We start from the raw sequence: 15,411 nt of genomic DNA, 5'->3' as shown, positions 1-15,411 counted from the left end.
ACAGCACTGGTCTCACCCAGCAGGACAAAAAAGGTGGCAGAACGGGACCAAGCTACAGGGGCCCAAACCAACAACCCCTCCAAAAATGACCACAGATCAAAACCTGGACTCTGTATGAGAGTGCTCCCTGACACCATTTTTATGATTGTTTTATGAAAAAAGCTTTATTTAGAAAAATAAAGGCTAAAAATGAATGTGTAAGACTTTTAAAGAAGCACAACACTGTTAAATTATGTTAAGGTTAGTGACTACTCAGATGTTGGTGGTGATGCATAACCTCAAATACATGTGCAGGTAACCTTCTCTAATGTTTAGACGTGCCACTGCAGGGCGTAGTAATCCATGGTCGCATTACAGGTGGAGGTCTGGCAGCTGTGCATCAGCTGTGTTTCACTCTCATGAACCCTAAATAGAACTAAAATCATCTTTAATGCCATAATTTCTACTTGTGGTGTTTTCTGCTACGAAAAGTCCAAAGCCCTAATCCCTGCTGCATTCCTCTGGTTCCAGGTAAGCTTCTTCACTCTTGCAGCTTCAGGTTAGTTGCTCGTCTTGTGCTAAGGCAGCTTTGTGTTTTAACATCACAGCGATATGGTGAGAAACAAAAACTCATTAAGTGACTCATTCCAATCACTTAACTGGACCTCTCCACTGTGTATTTGCTGGCCATGCCCTTTGGAGAATTTTAATTAGTGTAGAAGTTAGGACCAAATATCAACAGCTTAAAAGGAACCTGGTGCTTTTTGGATACCCCCTGGAGGTTTGAAGGGGGGGCGTTTTTGTTGATTTGAGCACAGCTTTAATTTTACGGTGAATCTATATTATAAAAGAAAAACTGTCCATCCTGTTCTACAAATCCCAGAAAGAAAATAGCAGTTTCACAGTTTTTAACATGTCACAGAATAAAAAGAACAAGTGTAAATAATAAAATTTAAATATGACAATTTGTTATACCTGCTTACTGTGCATGCCGGCTCACATATGGGCTGAACAGAGGCATTTTTAATGTCACTATCACACCTGTATATGCGTTTTGTGACTTCTACATCGTCAGTGATTTCTATTTTACCCCCAAAACACAAAGAAACACATTTTTTGAGCGATACATAAATCAAATGAAAAAGCAAATATGATACAAATTAGAACTCACATATGCAATTTAATATTTAAGTTCTCTCTTTTTTTAATTTGTCAAGGATCAATAAACACTCCTTTGTCAAAAAGTTAAAATTTTCTGGAAATTATTTCATGGTTCAGGCTTTACATGGTTTTAAGAATCACTGCTACAGCCCTGCCCAGTGCCTCCAACACAGATCAATACACTGAATTACTGATTTATTCATTAAATACTGACACAAACTTAAAAAACATCAAAAAAACCAAAAAGCAGTCAAGAGTAAAAAACCAAACAGGAAAAACTTTTAATTAAGCAAGATCACAGTTACAGGCTATGCATGTGTAATAAGGGGAAGATGCCACGTAAGTGTTGGTGACTTGTGATGTGTGCATTTACAAAATGAAAAGTTTAACACAAGAAACGCTCCTCCTGTGTATATACTGTATGTCACAGACAGAATATCCTTCGACCAAACAACTAAAGAAGAAGAAAAATAATCCCTCTGCTGTCCAAGAGGTACCTGCCTTTGGTCTCAGTGCATGAAACACAACAAGGGACTAACGCGTGAAACAAACCGAAGAAACATGATGATGATAAAATGATGACGAAAACAAAAATGAACTCAACTATCTTACAGACATTCTTCCTGGTTTACGATCGAATCAGAAATGTACAACGAAAAGTGGGAATCAGACCAGAGAAACGAATCAGTGGTAGATCTATCTGCTTCTGTGAATGTAAAGCCTTTGTTTTGAGTTTGTTCATGCATTTGCTGATTCACACACTGGACTCTTACCCATGCATGTTAATTCTAGAGCACTGTGACACACAACTACGCCTCCACCTTTTCCAAAATATTAATGATAATAATTAGAATAACTCAACACATACACACACGCGCACGCATACACACAATCACACTTTCCAAACCAACTTCTTCACTCGGTGCTTAGGACCAAATTCAAGGAGCTGAACTGCATGTGATGTGGAAATCAATAGAGTTAAAAAAACAAACAAACAAACAAAAACCTGTGGGGGGATGTCGAGATGACAACATGAAGGTAACATGGATAGGCTTGGTTACCTAAAACGTCCCCATCCAATCAAATGAAACTATTTTACACATCCTCCACCCCACTACTTCTTCACCGCAGTTAATCTGCACACTGCCACTTCCATCCTCCCCGCCGATGCTCGCTTCCTGCCTCTGCCATCACTGCACTGCCTGTTCATTAGCAGTGCTACCAGAGTCCTGAGGCTTCATCACATCAGGGAGTTCCGGGGGGCTGGAAAAGGCCTCGATGTGCAGCTGCTCAAACATCTCATCTGCAGGGCACAGAGACAAGGAAGCATGAGCTCCATCGTGACAGCAGAGTTTAATGTGGCTGCACATAATAAAAGGTTGCTGAAATGAATCTTTACTGTAGAGCAAGTGTATCCAGGGGAAAATCCTTCAAAACAGATTCATGCTCGTGTAAACTAAGGACATGCTTTGCGCAATGCACTTAAAGGTAGAAGTGCATAATTTGAGCCACAGCTTTAAGGCACGGGCACTCGGGTTACACGCAACACATTTTAATGCCGCTGAGGGTCCTGTGTGTATGCTCTTAAATGTAAGTGCTGGTAAATCCAGGCTGAAAATCTACAATAAGTCTTCTTGAGTACAGAATAAAATCACACCTTAATTTTTAAGGAATGAGTTTTGAGGGAGAAGTTACCTTGAAGCTTTTTTTTAAGTGACACACAATACACTCATTCAGTGACGCGATTTACAGTACTGTGCAAAAGTCTTGAGCCACCTCTCATTTCTCAAATAAATACAGTATGAGAGGCAAAAACATTAAAAAAAATAAAAATATGTTTGTTTTTTTTAAATAGAAAAGTAGACATGTTGTTGTGCTGAAGACCACAGATTAATATTTAACGGTGCAAAATAATGGATTAGTCATTCATTCATCGTGGTTGTCTACTGAAAAACACTGTTGCTAAATGAGATCAGTGAAGGTTTATTAAGAGAATAGCACAAACGTTTTCCACCAGTCGTGCTACTAACATAAAAAAAGTCATACTTCTTGGTAAAACTTAAAACTACTCTTTTTCCGACAGAAGAAAATATAGTACACTAGGGCTGCACGATATTAGGAAAACCTGCGATGTGCGATAACTGTGATCAATATTGCGATAACGATATGACTTGCGATAAAATAAATAGCAAAAACAACCCAAAACGAATACATAATTTCTGTTTTACTGCAACAGTTTTATTTAAAGAAAGCTGCTGTATTAGCAGTGTAACAACAAAGTGCACTTTAACATTGAAACATTGCCCCCATAAAAAAAATTTCTGAGGCTTGAATTCTGAAAGACATCCTTCCCGGTCTCTATAATTAGTTTAAATAAACATAACTTAAATTATACTGCAAATTATCTCAATGCAGTTGTTCATCATTTCACCACTCACCAAGTAGTTATGATGTAAGTCAAAACTGGAGAGGAAACTTTACTGTAGTGCTTGTGTAGTTTTCAGCTTGGCTCAGTTCAAACATGACGGTCTTGCGGCATGTTTCGTACATTTGTGGAATGGCGACATGGGAAAAGTAGTTTCGTGAGGGGATGCGGTATCTCCGGTCCACTTTATGTATCAGACTGGTGAAGCCCTCTCTGCTAACTGTATTTATAGGCATCATGTCTTTAGCCAAAAAATGTGTAATGGCCTCTGTTATTTCTTTGTACCGCTTCGACGTTTTCTCAGCCATTACAACTCTGACTCGTTGCTGCAGCGTTGTTCGCCTCTAATCCATTTGATTGGTTAATGCCGCGAAGGGCTCTATTCAACTGGTCAAATGTGTAAAGAGGTTTCTTTGATTGGTAAATTCTTTAAAGCATGTGTGTAAACATTTTAAGGTACCCAATTATCGCAGTTTACGCAGTCTTTTGCGATGGGCCCATCGCACAGGCTGATATCGCAATGACAATAAATTTTCGATTTATTGTGCAGGCCTATAGTACACGTCACAACTGAGTACATCACTTCATTCTCAAATTGTATTCCTTCTCAATAATTACACTGTTTCTAAGATTACATGTAGCATATAACCTTTTATGAATCATCAACTCAAATACTTTAGAACAGGAGTGGGGAACTCCAGGCCACAAGGGCCAATGTCATGCAGGTTTTAGATCTCACCCTGGGTCAACACACCTGAATCAAATGATCAGTTCTAGGGCTGGGTATCGTCACTGATTTCTAGAATCGATTCGTTTCCGATTCACAAGGTCCCGAATCGATTCAATCCACGATTCGATTCAATTCGATCAGTACATTTACATATTTTTGTATCTATAAAAAGGAAGCTGACACACGCAAGACTTTATCAAAGGTGTAAGCGTCACATCAGATGCCTTTGTGTCAAAGTAGCTGAAGATAAAACACAGAAAAACATGAAGGTGGTTTTCCTGGCCTGGGATTTTATAAAAATATTGTAACGATTGTTAAATGTTATGTTACAGTGACAGGTTGGTTATCTCTGCACGCTGTTGTTTCTTTAAGATACATGTTTGGTTGTGCTGCAGGAAAAAGGGAGTTAATGTGTGCAGGAAGGGGAGGGGGGTCCTGTGTGTGGAGTGACTGTGCGGGGCTGAAGTGAGGTGTTGTACGAGAGCACTCTCCCCGGAGTTAACGGCCCGTTTGCCTGTGTCACTGAATAAAGGGACAAACTGAGATCAAAACGTCTGGTTCTTGAGAACGTTACAATATTCTGCAGTACATCAAAAATGAAAGAAAACCATTAATAAACATATGAACGTTACCTCTGACGTTACCTCTGACGTTACAGCGGTTTTATTAGAGACACGGCTAAGCGTTTTGCATTTTACATAATTTTAAAAAGTTTAAATTTGTTCAGTATTGAACAGCAGAAATTAGGTTTTCTTTTCGGAAGTAAGTAAAAGGAAAAAAAAAACAGCGGCCGACAGCGCTGTAAACAACGGTAGACTTGTGCGTAACAAGCAAGCGAATAATGCAGAAAATAGATTTTTAGACGGGAAACTGTTCTTGAAGTACAGAGAGAGAGAGAGAGAGAGAGCGAGAGCGAGAGAGAGAGCTGTGCATGAAGTGTGATTTTATCGTGGTGGAAGCAAAACAGTAAAAGAGTGAATTCATGACGATGTTTATGTGAAGCGTAGTTTGGATCTTCTTTTGCTGCTGGTTCGGTCAATATTGTTTGGAGAGAGATAAAACTAACAGCTTTAGAATCAGCGCAAAAAGGGCGTAAACACAAAGCGCGGACCCGCCGACAGATCAGAACCAGCGAGCTGTCAGCTTTCAGCCCCGACCGTGTCCGTGCTGTCAGGTGAGAAAGGCGACATCTCACTGATTCTGATCCGCGGGTCGCGCTGTGTGTTTACGTCTTTGTGCAGAATCCGTGTACCTGCTCTCATTTACTGTCTTAGCTGTTTGGTGGTTGTTGAAATTTGAGGTTTCACCTGAGATTCTGGAATTTCGGGCAAAATAAATTTATATTAAAAGATCGATTCAGGATTTTAATGAATCGATTTCACGTTATCCAAGCCAGAATCGATTTTAATCGATAAATCGATTATAAAAACCCACCCCTAATCAGTTCATTACCAGGGCTCTGGAGAACTTCAAGACATGTTGAGGAGGCAATTTAACCATTTGAATCAGCTGTGTTGGATCAAGGATACATCTAAAATTAAGACATCTAAAATTTCAACATGTTTTGAAGTTCTCCAGAGCCCTGGTAATGAACTGATCATTTGATTCAGGTGTGTTGACCCAGGGTGAGATCTAAAACCTGCAGGACACTGGCCCTCAAGGCCTGGAGTTTCCCCACCCCTGCTTTAGAAAGACTACATTAAAAAAAACACAAACCACACCCCAAAGTAGAAACTCATTGCAAGAAAAGTGAATCCACCTGCAACCGATAACACAGAAGTTAAAAAATCAGTGATGAATGAAACTAAATTTTATACGTAGGTCCGTAACAGTGTTAAAAAGTAAACTGTGTAGAATGAGATTTTCTCAACTATGGATGCTTGTGCTGTGTCTGCTTCATTCCTCTTTAAGGAAATGAATCAACAAAGGAACTGCAGAAAAATCAGTCTGAAGACACATGTGGCCATAAGGAGATGGTACAAGCAACAGTGCTTGAGTGTCTGTCTTCCCAGAATGATGCTAGGGCCAGTGCACTATTTATATAATGTAACTCTGCAAAAGTAAAGGAAAAATGCCTTTAATTTGGCACAGGACTTATCAGAGGAAAGCAAAGTTTCTGTGACAGTTTGAAGGACATTGCACAATGTCAACTTCCAAGCATCACATCCTGGGGAATAAATAAAAACCCTTACTTGCGCTTCAGAACAAAACTTCAAGATTCACCCGTAAAGAAATAAAAAGAGAGAGCTTGCTTGCGAATATTTTGAGTCCTTTCTTTGCTCAAATGGAAATAAATCTGTTAGGTTCACATAAAACACCAGCACTTCTGACATGAAAAAAGCAGGCTGCCAACATGACACATTAGTTCCTTAAGGAGAAAACAGTGAAACTATGAGCTGGCCAAGTATGTTGCCTGACTCAAATCCAAGAAAACACTACTGAGGTATTTTTAAGACAAAAGGAGAACAACACAGGCCCTCCATGTTAAAGAAACTGTCTCTAAAGAAAGGAAGAACATCTTTATATAAAAATAAGGATCAATGGTATCACCCACCAAATGTAAATGTGGACATCTCAAATTATCTTGGTAATAAAAGGTGTGTTTCTTATAGGTGAGTTCCTATAGTTAAGCCTGTATTTTAATGAAGTAAACTGAGGTACTTTTAACTGCTCCCTTATTTCCCAAGAGGCCGCCATAGCAGAGGGAGCCACATGTTTGATTTGGAACAGATTTCATACCAAATGCCCTCCCTGACGTTACCCTCCCATTTATCTGGGCTCGTACTGGCAGTATACAAGCTTGCAAGCCCCTGAGGCAGGGTTTGTGTCTCCTCAGGTCATTCACATGTCTTATCCACTACACCGCTACTTTAACACTGTAACTCTAAACTGTTCTGATTTTAAATAAAGAGTAAATACATGACAGTTCAACTCTAAGAACAATTTTTATATTAAGATATTTAAGCAATGGTTCATAGGAATGTACTCATTTTTGTTGTGTAGTGTACCTCTGATCTTTAAAACCAAACAGCATAACCACAACATACCATTAATACGAAATGCCAGACCGACTGTAGCTGGGGCTTGAGGTCTGGCAGTCTGGTTGGTGAATCCAGAGTCACCCAGAGTTTTGCTATCCTCTAGCAGCTGATCATCCTGTAATACAAAAATATCATGACCTCAGAATATAAGAAGATAGTCCAACTAATATGCAGAGCGTGTTTCTGATAGAAAATATTTAAGTAAGCAATGTTTATTTACAGAGTTACAAATTACTGTACAGGAAAATAAGTAAAAACTGGGAACAACCACAATAAAATATATTAGAAAATTAAAACATGGTTCAATAGCAATACAAAACCAAAAATATTACAACACAATCTAAATACTTAAAAAACATTTCAATGACTTTTTCAAGAAGTCTATAGAGCGAGCTAAATATAGCTGGAGTGACAGACTGATCCATAGTCTTGGCTGCCACAGACTGAAAGGCTCTATACCCCAGTCTTCAATCTTGTATGAGGAACAAGTAATATATTTTGAGCCAGTGAGAAGCAGTGTGTTTAATGAGAAACTGAGATTAGTAGTCTGAGCTTGATTTAGTGCTCTGTATGTAAATATGAGAATTTTAAAACGAATTCTAAAATCAACTGGGAGCCGACGTAAAGAGCATAAAACTAGAGAGTACGTCTGCATTAGGAGTCTGGATGCAGCATTTTGTATCATTTGGAGGTATGAAAGAGATGATTAATCTAAGTGGGTAAATAGGGTGTTCCAGTAATCTAGGCACGAAGACACAAATATATTAATAATTTTCTCCAGTCCAGCATGGAAGACCATAGCTTACAATTTGGAAATCTTCCTTTAATGAAAGAAACCGGAAAATGACATAAAATATTACAGAGCGATTACAAACACTGGACTTCAAAGATGAGCAAAAGGAGGCAATCGCTTGACAGGTTCTTGAATATATTTTAGGAGGAGTTATAATCCTGGTCTCAGTCTCACTTTAGTTTAAAACAAGGTAACTGCTGGAAAGCCAGACATTAAATCATTATAAACAATTAGCTAGGGTGGACAGTCTATCCAGCTGGTGAGGCATAAAAGACATTTCAGCATGGAAATGACAAGTAATGCCCCTCAAAGATTTGAATGATCCCAGCTAAAGGAAGGATGTAATAGACCCAGGTTTGAGCCTTGTGGAACTCCACAGGTTAGAAAAGCTATATGAGATCAAGCAATATGAGCACAGAACAATGTGCCGCATCAGATGCCAGCTTTTAAAAACCTGACTGAAAGGGATCAGAAATCTGTCATAGGTAAAAGAATCTAAATAGATTTTCCACAACCACAAATTTTTCTAATAATTTGCTATTCAATGGTAATTTTGAAATAGGTCAATAATTACCAATATTTACCATGAGGTTGAAGTTTGTTGGGGTAATATTCAACTACTGTGAATGTTAACATTAACACTGGCTACATTCTGGCAAAATTAAAGTGCACATTTAGTCTTTCTAATGCTGTAAGCTCACTTTGTAGAGTCGTTGGTCCTCGGGTGGTCTTTTAAGTATTCCCTCGACAATACGCTTCAGCTCATAGACAGTAGTGGACTCCTTGGCATCGGTGAAGATTGTGGTCTTGTGACGCCGGATCATTAAGAACACGTCCTGAAAGGAAAAAAAGGGGGGCACACAATGTAAAAACCAGCTACATTTGCTCATTTACCAAGAAGTTGAGGACTGGATTCTATGAAACGTTACTCCACATTAAGAACGTCTATCCACAAAGATTGCCGTTCTTGGGTAAGTATATATTATGACCAACAATAACCCCGTTTTATTAGACAAAACATCTCATTAGGCCACGAAACTCGTTAATATTGCATGTCTATCCGGAAACTGCTTAAACACCTAACCTGACTGTACAGTAAACGCGAAGATATTTAAATGGTTATTTTACAATAATCTTTAATAACGGATTCTGTAATAGATATTCTGATAAGTGTCACTTCATTTATTTATATGCTAGCAAATAACAGTGAGCAGTGTGAAGCAAACGTAGCTCTGGGCTAGCGCGATATTAGCCGACACGTCAACTGTTTTGATAGTTCGGTGGAAAACAGCCCTAGCTAACACACGGAATAGGTCTGACAAATACAGTACACACTCAGCTAACCACATTATATTGCCTGGGTTAATTAGCTAGCTAGCGTTACAGCATTTCCAAGGTTAGCCGAGCTAAGTTCCCTCGCTAGCTACACCCCCTGGTTATGGATTTAAAGGCTAAGCTAGCAGAGCAAAAGTGAAATTAACATTTCTATAGCCAACAGTATCCGCTGTTATTATCGCGTTAATACGTTTGAACACATCGCCGAACGTTAATAGATTGTCGAGATCTACGTACGACTCTCCCAAACTAATCGGCAATAATATTAAAGTTACCATTTCAAGTGGTCAGCTAGCTAGCCAGTTACGCCAGCTCTGTGTTGTGCAGCAGAAGCCCAGACTGCACCGCTCTCGGATATTGCGCAATGTACATGCGCAACTCGTACATTCCGTATTCACGGAGAGCAGCTACGCAGCGCTACGTGAGAGTTTCAGAATTTGGCGCGAGGTAGGTTGAGGCTTGAAGGGTTTGGATGGATAGAAGACCGCTGTTTTGAAACCTGTCGTCAAAAGTGGACTATGGTCTGCGGGGTAACGTTGTTTAATTCCGCTTTAATTAAATAATTAAGTATAAAATGTCAGTTAGCGTAAGTTATCTTCACGCGGGTTAGCCAGCTAAGCAGGTTGTGTTGTCATGTTTGTTTTGTTCCGCCCGGTGTTAACGTTAGCCACAAGTGTTTAGCTGAGATGACAGTTGTCATTGCTATAAATTAATGGACAGTGTTTGTGCTTCGAGTAATGTTACGTTAACAAAGCGAAAAGTTATGTTGGAAAAATTAATCAGTTGTGTTTTATCAGCGGGTCTTTACTTTCCACTTGACGCCAGGGGCTGGGCTGGGCAAGGAATACCTGTTTTCCTACAAATGGGTTTAGTATCAATGGATCGAGAGGACTGTGCTGATACCGATATCAGACAAAAGCTCTACAACCTGTCAAACCAGATGTACCAGGTGTAGTGATAAATGGGTGGGGATCAACCTACAAAGACCCAGTTTTTTTTTTGTTTTTTGTTTAGTCTTTATAAATAATACGTTTGCTTTTGCTCTGCGGAGATAGAACTAGATGAAAAGAAACCATTATAATTGAGCACTAAGTGTGAAAAAAATCAACTTCCAGTTGTGGTGAGAAATTTATAAATACCCATACAAATACCATGTTGATTTGGAGCTTTTAATGATTTATTTGAACTGTTTTTTTTCCAGGGTGGAAGGATTGTGCTGCAAACATCTTTAATTACAAAAAAAAAAACAAGAATTGGGTGCACAAGTTTGAATTTATTTGGGATTTTCTGTAATCCTATGTGTTCTCTTGTGTTGTCAATGATCCCAAGTACATATCCAAACTGGTTTTGGAATGGATTTTGCAGGCTAACACGGAACATTTGAATGGCCTTCCCAAAGCTCTGACATCAACCCTGTAGGAAATGTACTGACAAGGTTTAAAAGCAGAGTCTGTGCCAGGAAACCAACTGATTTAAATGAATTCCGTCAATTCTGTCAAGACGAGTGGTCAGATATCCAACCACAATTATGCCAGATGCTTGTTGATGGGTACCAAGGGGGTCTAATCGAGGTGCAACTTGCTCAGGGACATTTAACCAAATATAAGTGGCGGAATATACTCTTGTGTGTCTTAGAGAAAATCTAAAATAAATCCAAACTCGTTTACCCAATTCTTCTTTTTTACAGTCACTTAAGATGTATGCTGTAAAATCATTCAACTATAAAAAGAGAGTGTATGTAAAATTCTGACCACATCTATATATATGTTGCTTTATGTGTTGCTTACGTTTACAATTTTTCCTCTTGACTGTTGCAGCTTGCTGTCTTTATAGTAAAGAACAGAAAAGGTCTACACGATGTCTGTGGCGGTGGAAACTACAGTGCCCAGGGTGGCTCTCCCTCTTCCAACCCACTTCTCCCACGCGGAGCAGTCCTTCTCTCTCAAAAAGCGCCGGCTGCCTTTATCCTCGTCGTCTACGTCAAACTCATCCTACTATTCCCCTGCTCGTCTCTCAAATTCTTTGCCCCCGCTGCCACCGTCTAAAGGATGCCCCCCGCTGAGCAGAATGTTCCCTCAGCATCAATCCCCCTGGACACCCCTGTCTAATTCCCTCAGTAAATCTCCAAATTCTGGCTATGATCCCAGCAAACAGCAGTCCTACTTCAATCAGTGCTTTACCAACTTGGGCCTGCTGGGGAGGGGATCATTTGGAGAAGTTTACAAGGTGAGCAAAACACAGATTTAAATAAAGAGAGTTATATAATAACATCATGTGTTTGGTGTTGCTGTTTCTTCACATCAAGGAAACTGAAAAATTCAGGATTTTAAGTATTTGTTTGTTCATTTTTTTCAAAAGTTGTAATTTCTGGATATTTTCTTTTCTCTCTCCAGGTGCAAAGCAACAGAGATGGTCGTCAGTACGCAGTCAAACGCTCTGCTCAGCGCTTCAGGGGTAACAGTGAGAGGAATCGGAGCGTCAGGGAAGCCAGGAATCATGAGCGCCTGTGTCCTCACCCTCATATTTTGAACTTCGTGGCTGCCTGGGAGGAGTGCGGCCGACTCTACATCCAGACAGAGCTGTGCAGCACCAGCTTGCTGCACCACGCTGAGAACCAGCCTCCTGGCCCAGGTCTGCCCAAAAACAGTTTGTATCAGCTGTGATTTTCTATAAAACTTCTGCATCCTCGTTCGTGCTGACTTGTGTTTTTTGCTTGTAAACAGACGAGCCTGCTGCTTGGGCCTACCTGTGCGATCTCCTCTCAGCACTGCAGCACTTACACTCTCATGGCTTCGTGCATCTGGACCTCAAGCCCGCCAACGTCCTCATCACCACCTCTGGTCGTCTGAAGTTGGGCGACTTCGGGCTGCTGCTTGAGCTCAAACAGATGGGAGCTGCAGGGGAGAAAGCAAAGGACGATGTTCAGGAGGGTGATCCCAGATACATGGCCCCCGAGCTGCTGCGTGGGGAGTATGGACCTGCTGCAGATGTTTTCAGGTACATATGTGATTCATTATGTACAGATGTGATTGATCTGATTTGAAATAAGTGTCTAAATATGATCACATCCTTTTCATTTAGTTTGGGGGTTTCCATCCTGGAGCTTGCCTGTAATATCGAGGTTCCAAACGGTGGCGAGGGGTGGCAGCAGCTCAGGCGAGGCAGTCTCCCCACAGAGTTTACCAACGGTGAGATCTGCTCTTGGAGGCCTCATCAATTTCCTCGTTGTCTACTAAAATGATTTTTATTTTAAAGCTTCCATGTGTGATTGCAGGCCTGTCAGAGGAGCTTCAGACAGTCCTACGGATGATGCTGGCCCCAGAGCCGTCTGAGAGACCCACAGTCTCTGAGCTTCTCGCCCTCCCCTCTGTTAGGAAACGCAGGTGGAGGAGACGCTTGTATCTTATGGCTGCTGAGACGATGCTGACACTGGCCTCTCTGTGTCAGGTAACTGAACCAATAAATCCTTTAAATGTTAATCTTTTAGGATTGTTTATTTTGATTAACAGTTTAGTAAAATATCCCTGAAAGGATGCCACAGCATTAAAAATATAATAACTTTATTGTCCACATAATGGACAACTGTCTTCGGTTCACCAGGCCAAAAAACATCAATCAATCACTTCATGAATACTGGTAGTTATCGGCCAACATTCACACACATGCATGTCTAAAACTTCAATACAGCTATAGAAATACATCACAGCATCTTATTATTCAGTATACTGATTGCATTTGGGACAAATAATTCCTTATACCCCTTTTTGCTAGCTAGAGGGATCCTATAAAGTCGCCCTGAGGGCATTAATTCAAAGTCAGAATAATGAGGCTGTTGACGGTCAGCAGCAATAGACCGGGCTTTCCTTAAGACAGCCTGATGACACAGCTTAGCCAATGAAGTTTGTTGTCAACCAATAATTTTTCCAGAAATTCTGACAATCCTGTTTATTTTGTTCCTGTTTGCCACAGTCAGGTTACCAAACCAGACTGAGATACTGAACGTAAGAATGCTTTTAATTAGCTGACATAAATTCTTTCCAAAACCTCTTGACCTCCTTGTAAATGGATAAACCATTAATCATAAAATTGATATTGCCATATATATAAGTGAAAAACCTGTTTATCAGGTCTGTGTCATTCAAGACAAACATGTGTTGTTGAAATTAATCAACAAATAACGAGATTTAAACCTCTTCCAACCTATGAACCTGAACAAAATAGTTAATTCCTATAAAAACAAAAGACCATCATCAGCATAATTTTAACATTTTCACATTCCCTGCATGTCATTTAAACAGAAAATAACAATAGTGATTAAACACACACTTGAGGATCTCTCATACTAACAATGGTTTCACCAAATAAAACATGATTAATACAAACCTTTTCAGATGATCACTTAGAAAATCTGTAATACAGTGGATCAGTCCTGAAGTTAATTTAGCAGGGCTAATTCCAAACTTTAGCCTTTAAAGTTTACTTTCCTCAACCTTGACAAATAAATTTTTATACATTTTCTTTTCTTCATAGATCGTAGTCTCCTTTGGGTGTAGATTCCTCTCCTTCTTTCGCTTGCCCTTCCTCCCTCATTGGAACAATCCAGCTCCCTGCACTCCTCCTAAAGACAGTTGGGACAGGGATTTAACGCTACCTCTCAGTGCCATGCTTACTGACTCCGGGAGCCCAGAAGAGGACGCAGTGTTTATTCATCCCACAGATCCAGAACTGTCCCCCACCTTCTCACAAAGGTAGAGAATTATCACATCAATAGGATGGAAGAAAAAATTTAAGTGAGTATATTTGTTCTGTTTAATTCTCCTCTTTTATCTTCCTTTGTTTTCATGTCACAGGGTAAAATCCAGATTGTCTGTAGAGAGCACATCCACGCCTCTCCCGGGCTCGCCAATGCGCTATCACCAGAGTCGTGCCCACACACCCACTCACTCAAACCTTGGTGGATGGTTCTCATGTAAACTTGCTCAGACCCCTCCCAGCATCCACACTAATGGCTCCTGCCATACACTGACACCCAATGTGAGTCCCATACATGCCGAGCTGGACGCAGACTCCTTCCAGAGCTTACACTCTCCATCCACCAAGTCCTCACAGCGGCGTGGGCGCAACTGGGTCCAAGCGGAGGCCTTACCTCCTCGACCCAGCTTGGAACCAAAGAATCTGCTCAGCTTGTTCGAAGAAACGGCTCTGGAGGGAGAACCATGAGTACAACACTGCCTTTATCGCATTCATGGACAGAGTTTTTGTGTGAAAAATGTAATGTGACAAAGACCTAATGTATTAATGTAATAAGTTTACTAGCTTGTAAATATGTTTTGCCATTTTGTAACAGCTTCTTTTAATGTGCATTTGAAACAAAAAATGAATTTAGGGGAAAAGGGTTGGATGTGTACTCAGACCTTAAATCACTTTTCTTTATTTTTGGTTTGTGCCAGTTGCTGAAACGACTCGTGACTGTGACTCTGCGTGGTTTACCTTGTGAGATACAAAACAAAGTTAGCAGAGTTTGAACTTGTGGAGCATGTTGTGACTATAAAGCACCTCAAAATACGACATGACTGGTGTTTCTTTGTTCCTAAACTTGTGCATGGTTTGATATAACAGGCTATCATTTGAGAGTAGTGCTGTGCGATACTGCAAAATTTGGTACTGTTCCAATACCAAGTAAATGCGGGGCTTTATTGCAAATACCAATATTGATACTTTTAACCTATGAGGAAAAAGTCTAGATTAGCAGTTAGTCAGTGTGACTAATGAGATGAGAGGTCATCAATTTGCAAATTCACATGCAAAACACATTTTGATGACCACTAAATCACTGATTTTTATTTTTAAAAAACCCTTTTTTCAGCTTTTCATGTATTTAATTGAAACTGGGTTTTTGTTTTTTTGGAGACCTGTAATATAAATGTGTCTGTCTCTAAAGCAATTT

General features: G+C 40.0%; 2 protein-coding genes across 6 annotated transcripts; one reads left to right on the top strand and one right to left on the bottom strand.

Moving 5' to 3' along the window:
* Positions 1-1,397: 1,397 nt before the first annotated feature.
* Positions 1,398-9,863, bottom strand: LOC100708306 (elongin-B). The gene is made up of 4 exons (XM_003458738.5): positions 9,740-9,863; positions 8,831-8,965; positions 7,343-7,451; positions 1,398-2,443 (listed from the first exon to the last, which is right to left on the bottom strand). Exons 1-4 carry the CDS (start codon positions 9,740-9,742, stop codon positions 2,331-2,333), a joined length of 360 nt encoding a protein of 119 aa, XP_003458786.1. The 5' UTR covers positions 9,743-9,863; the 3' UTR covers positions 1,398-2,330.
* Positions 8,991-15,032, top strand: pkmyt1 (protein kinase, membrane associated tyrosine/threonine 1). 5 transcript variants are annotated; one of them, XM_019362617.2, is made up of 9 exons: positions 9,892-9,994; positions 11,152-11,198; positions 11,282-11,690; positions 11,858-12,095; positions 12,188-12,461; positions 12,546-12,652; positions 12,739-12,911; positions 13,995-14,212; positions 14,315-15,032. In XM_019362617.2, exons 3-9 carry the CDS (start codon positions 11,322-11,324, stop codon positions 14,682-14,684), a joined length of 1,749 nt encoding a protein of 582 aa, XP_019218162.1. In that variant the 5' UTR covers positions 9,892-9,994; positions 11,152-11,198; positions 11,282-11,321; the 3' UTR covers positions 14,685-15,032. The 5 variants fall into 5 exon arrangements, with proteins under 5 accessions (XP_005463937.1, XP_005463935.1, XP_005463934.1 ...); XM_025909733.1 differs by lacking the exon at positions 11,152-11,198 and adding an exon at positions 10,290-10,584 and having other exon boundaries at positions 9,898-9,994; XM_005463880.4 differs by lacking the exons at positions 9,892-9,994; positions 11,152-11,198 and adding an exon at positions 8,991-9,100.
* Positions 15,033-15,411: the final 379 nt, after the last annotated feature.

The sequence above is a fragment of the Oreochromis niloticus genome, linkage group LG8, assembly GCF_001858045.2.
Source record: "Oreochromis niloticus isolate F11D_XX linkage group LG8, O_niloticus_UMD_NMBU, whole genome shotgun sequence".
NCBI classification, from domain to species: domain Eukaryota; kingdom Metazoa; phylum Chordata; class Actinopteri; order Cichliformes; family Cichlidae; genus Oreochromis; species Oreochromis niloticus.
Note: the sequence above shows the minus strand (reverse complement) of the source record. Positions and strands in the feature narration are given on the sequence as shown.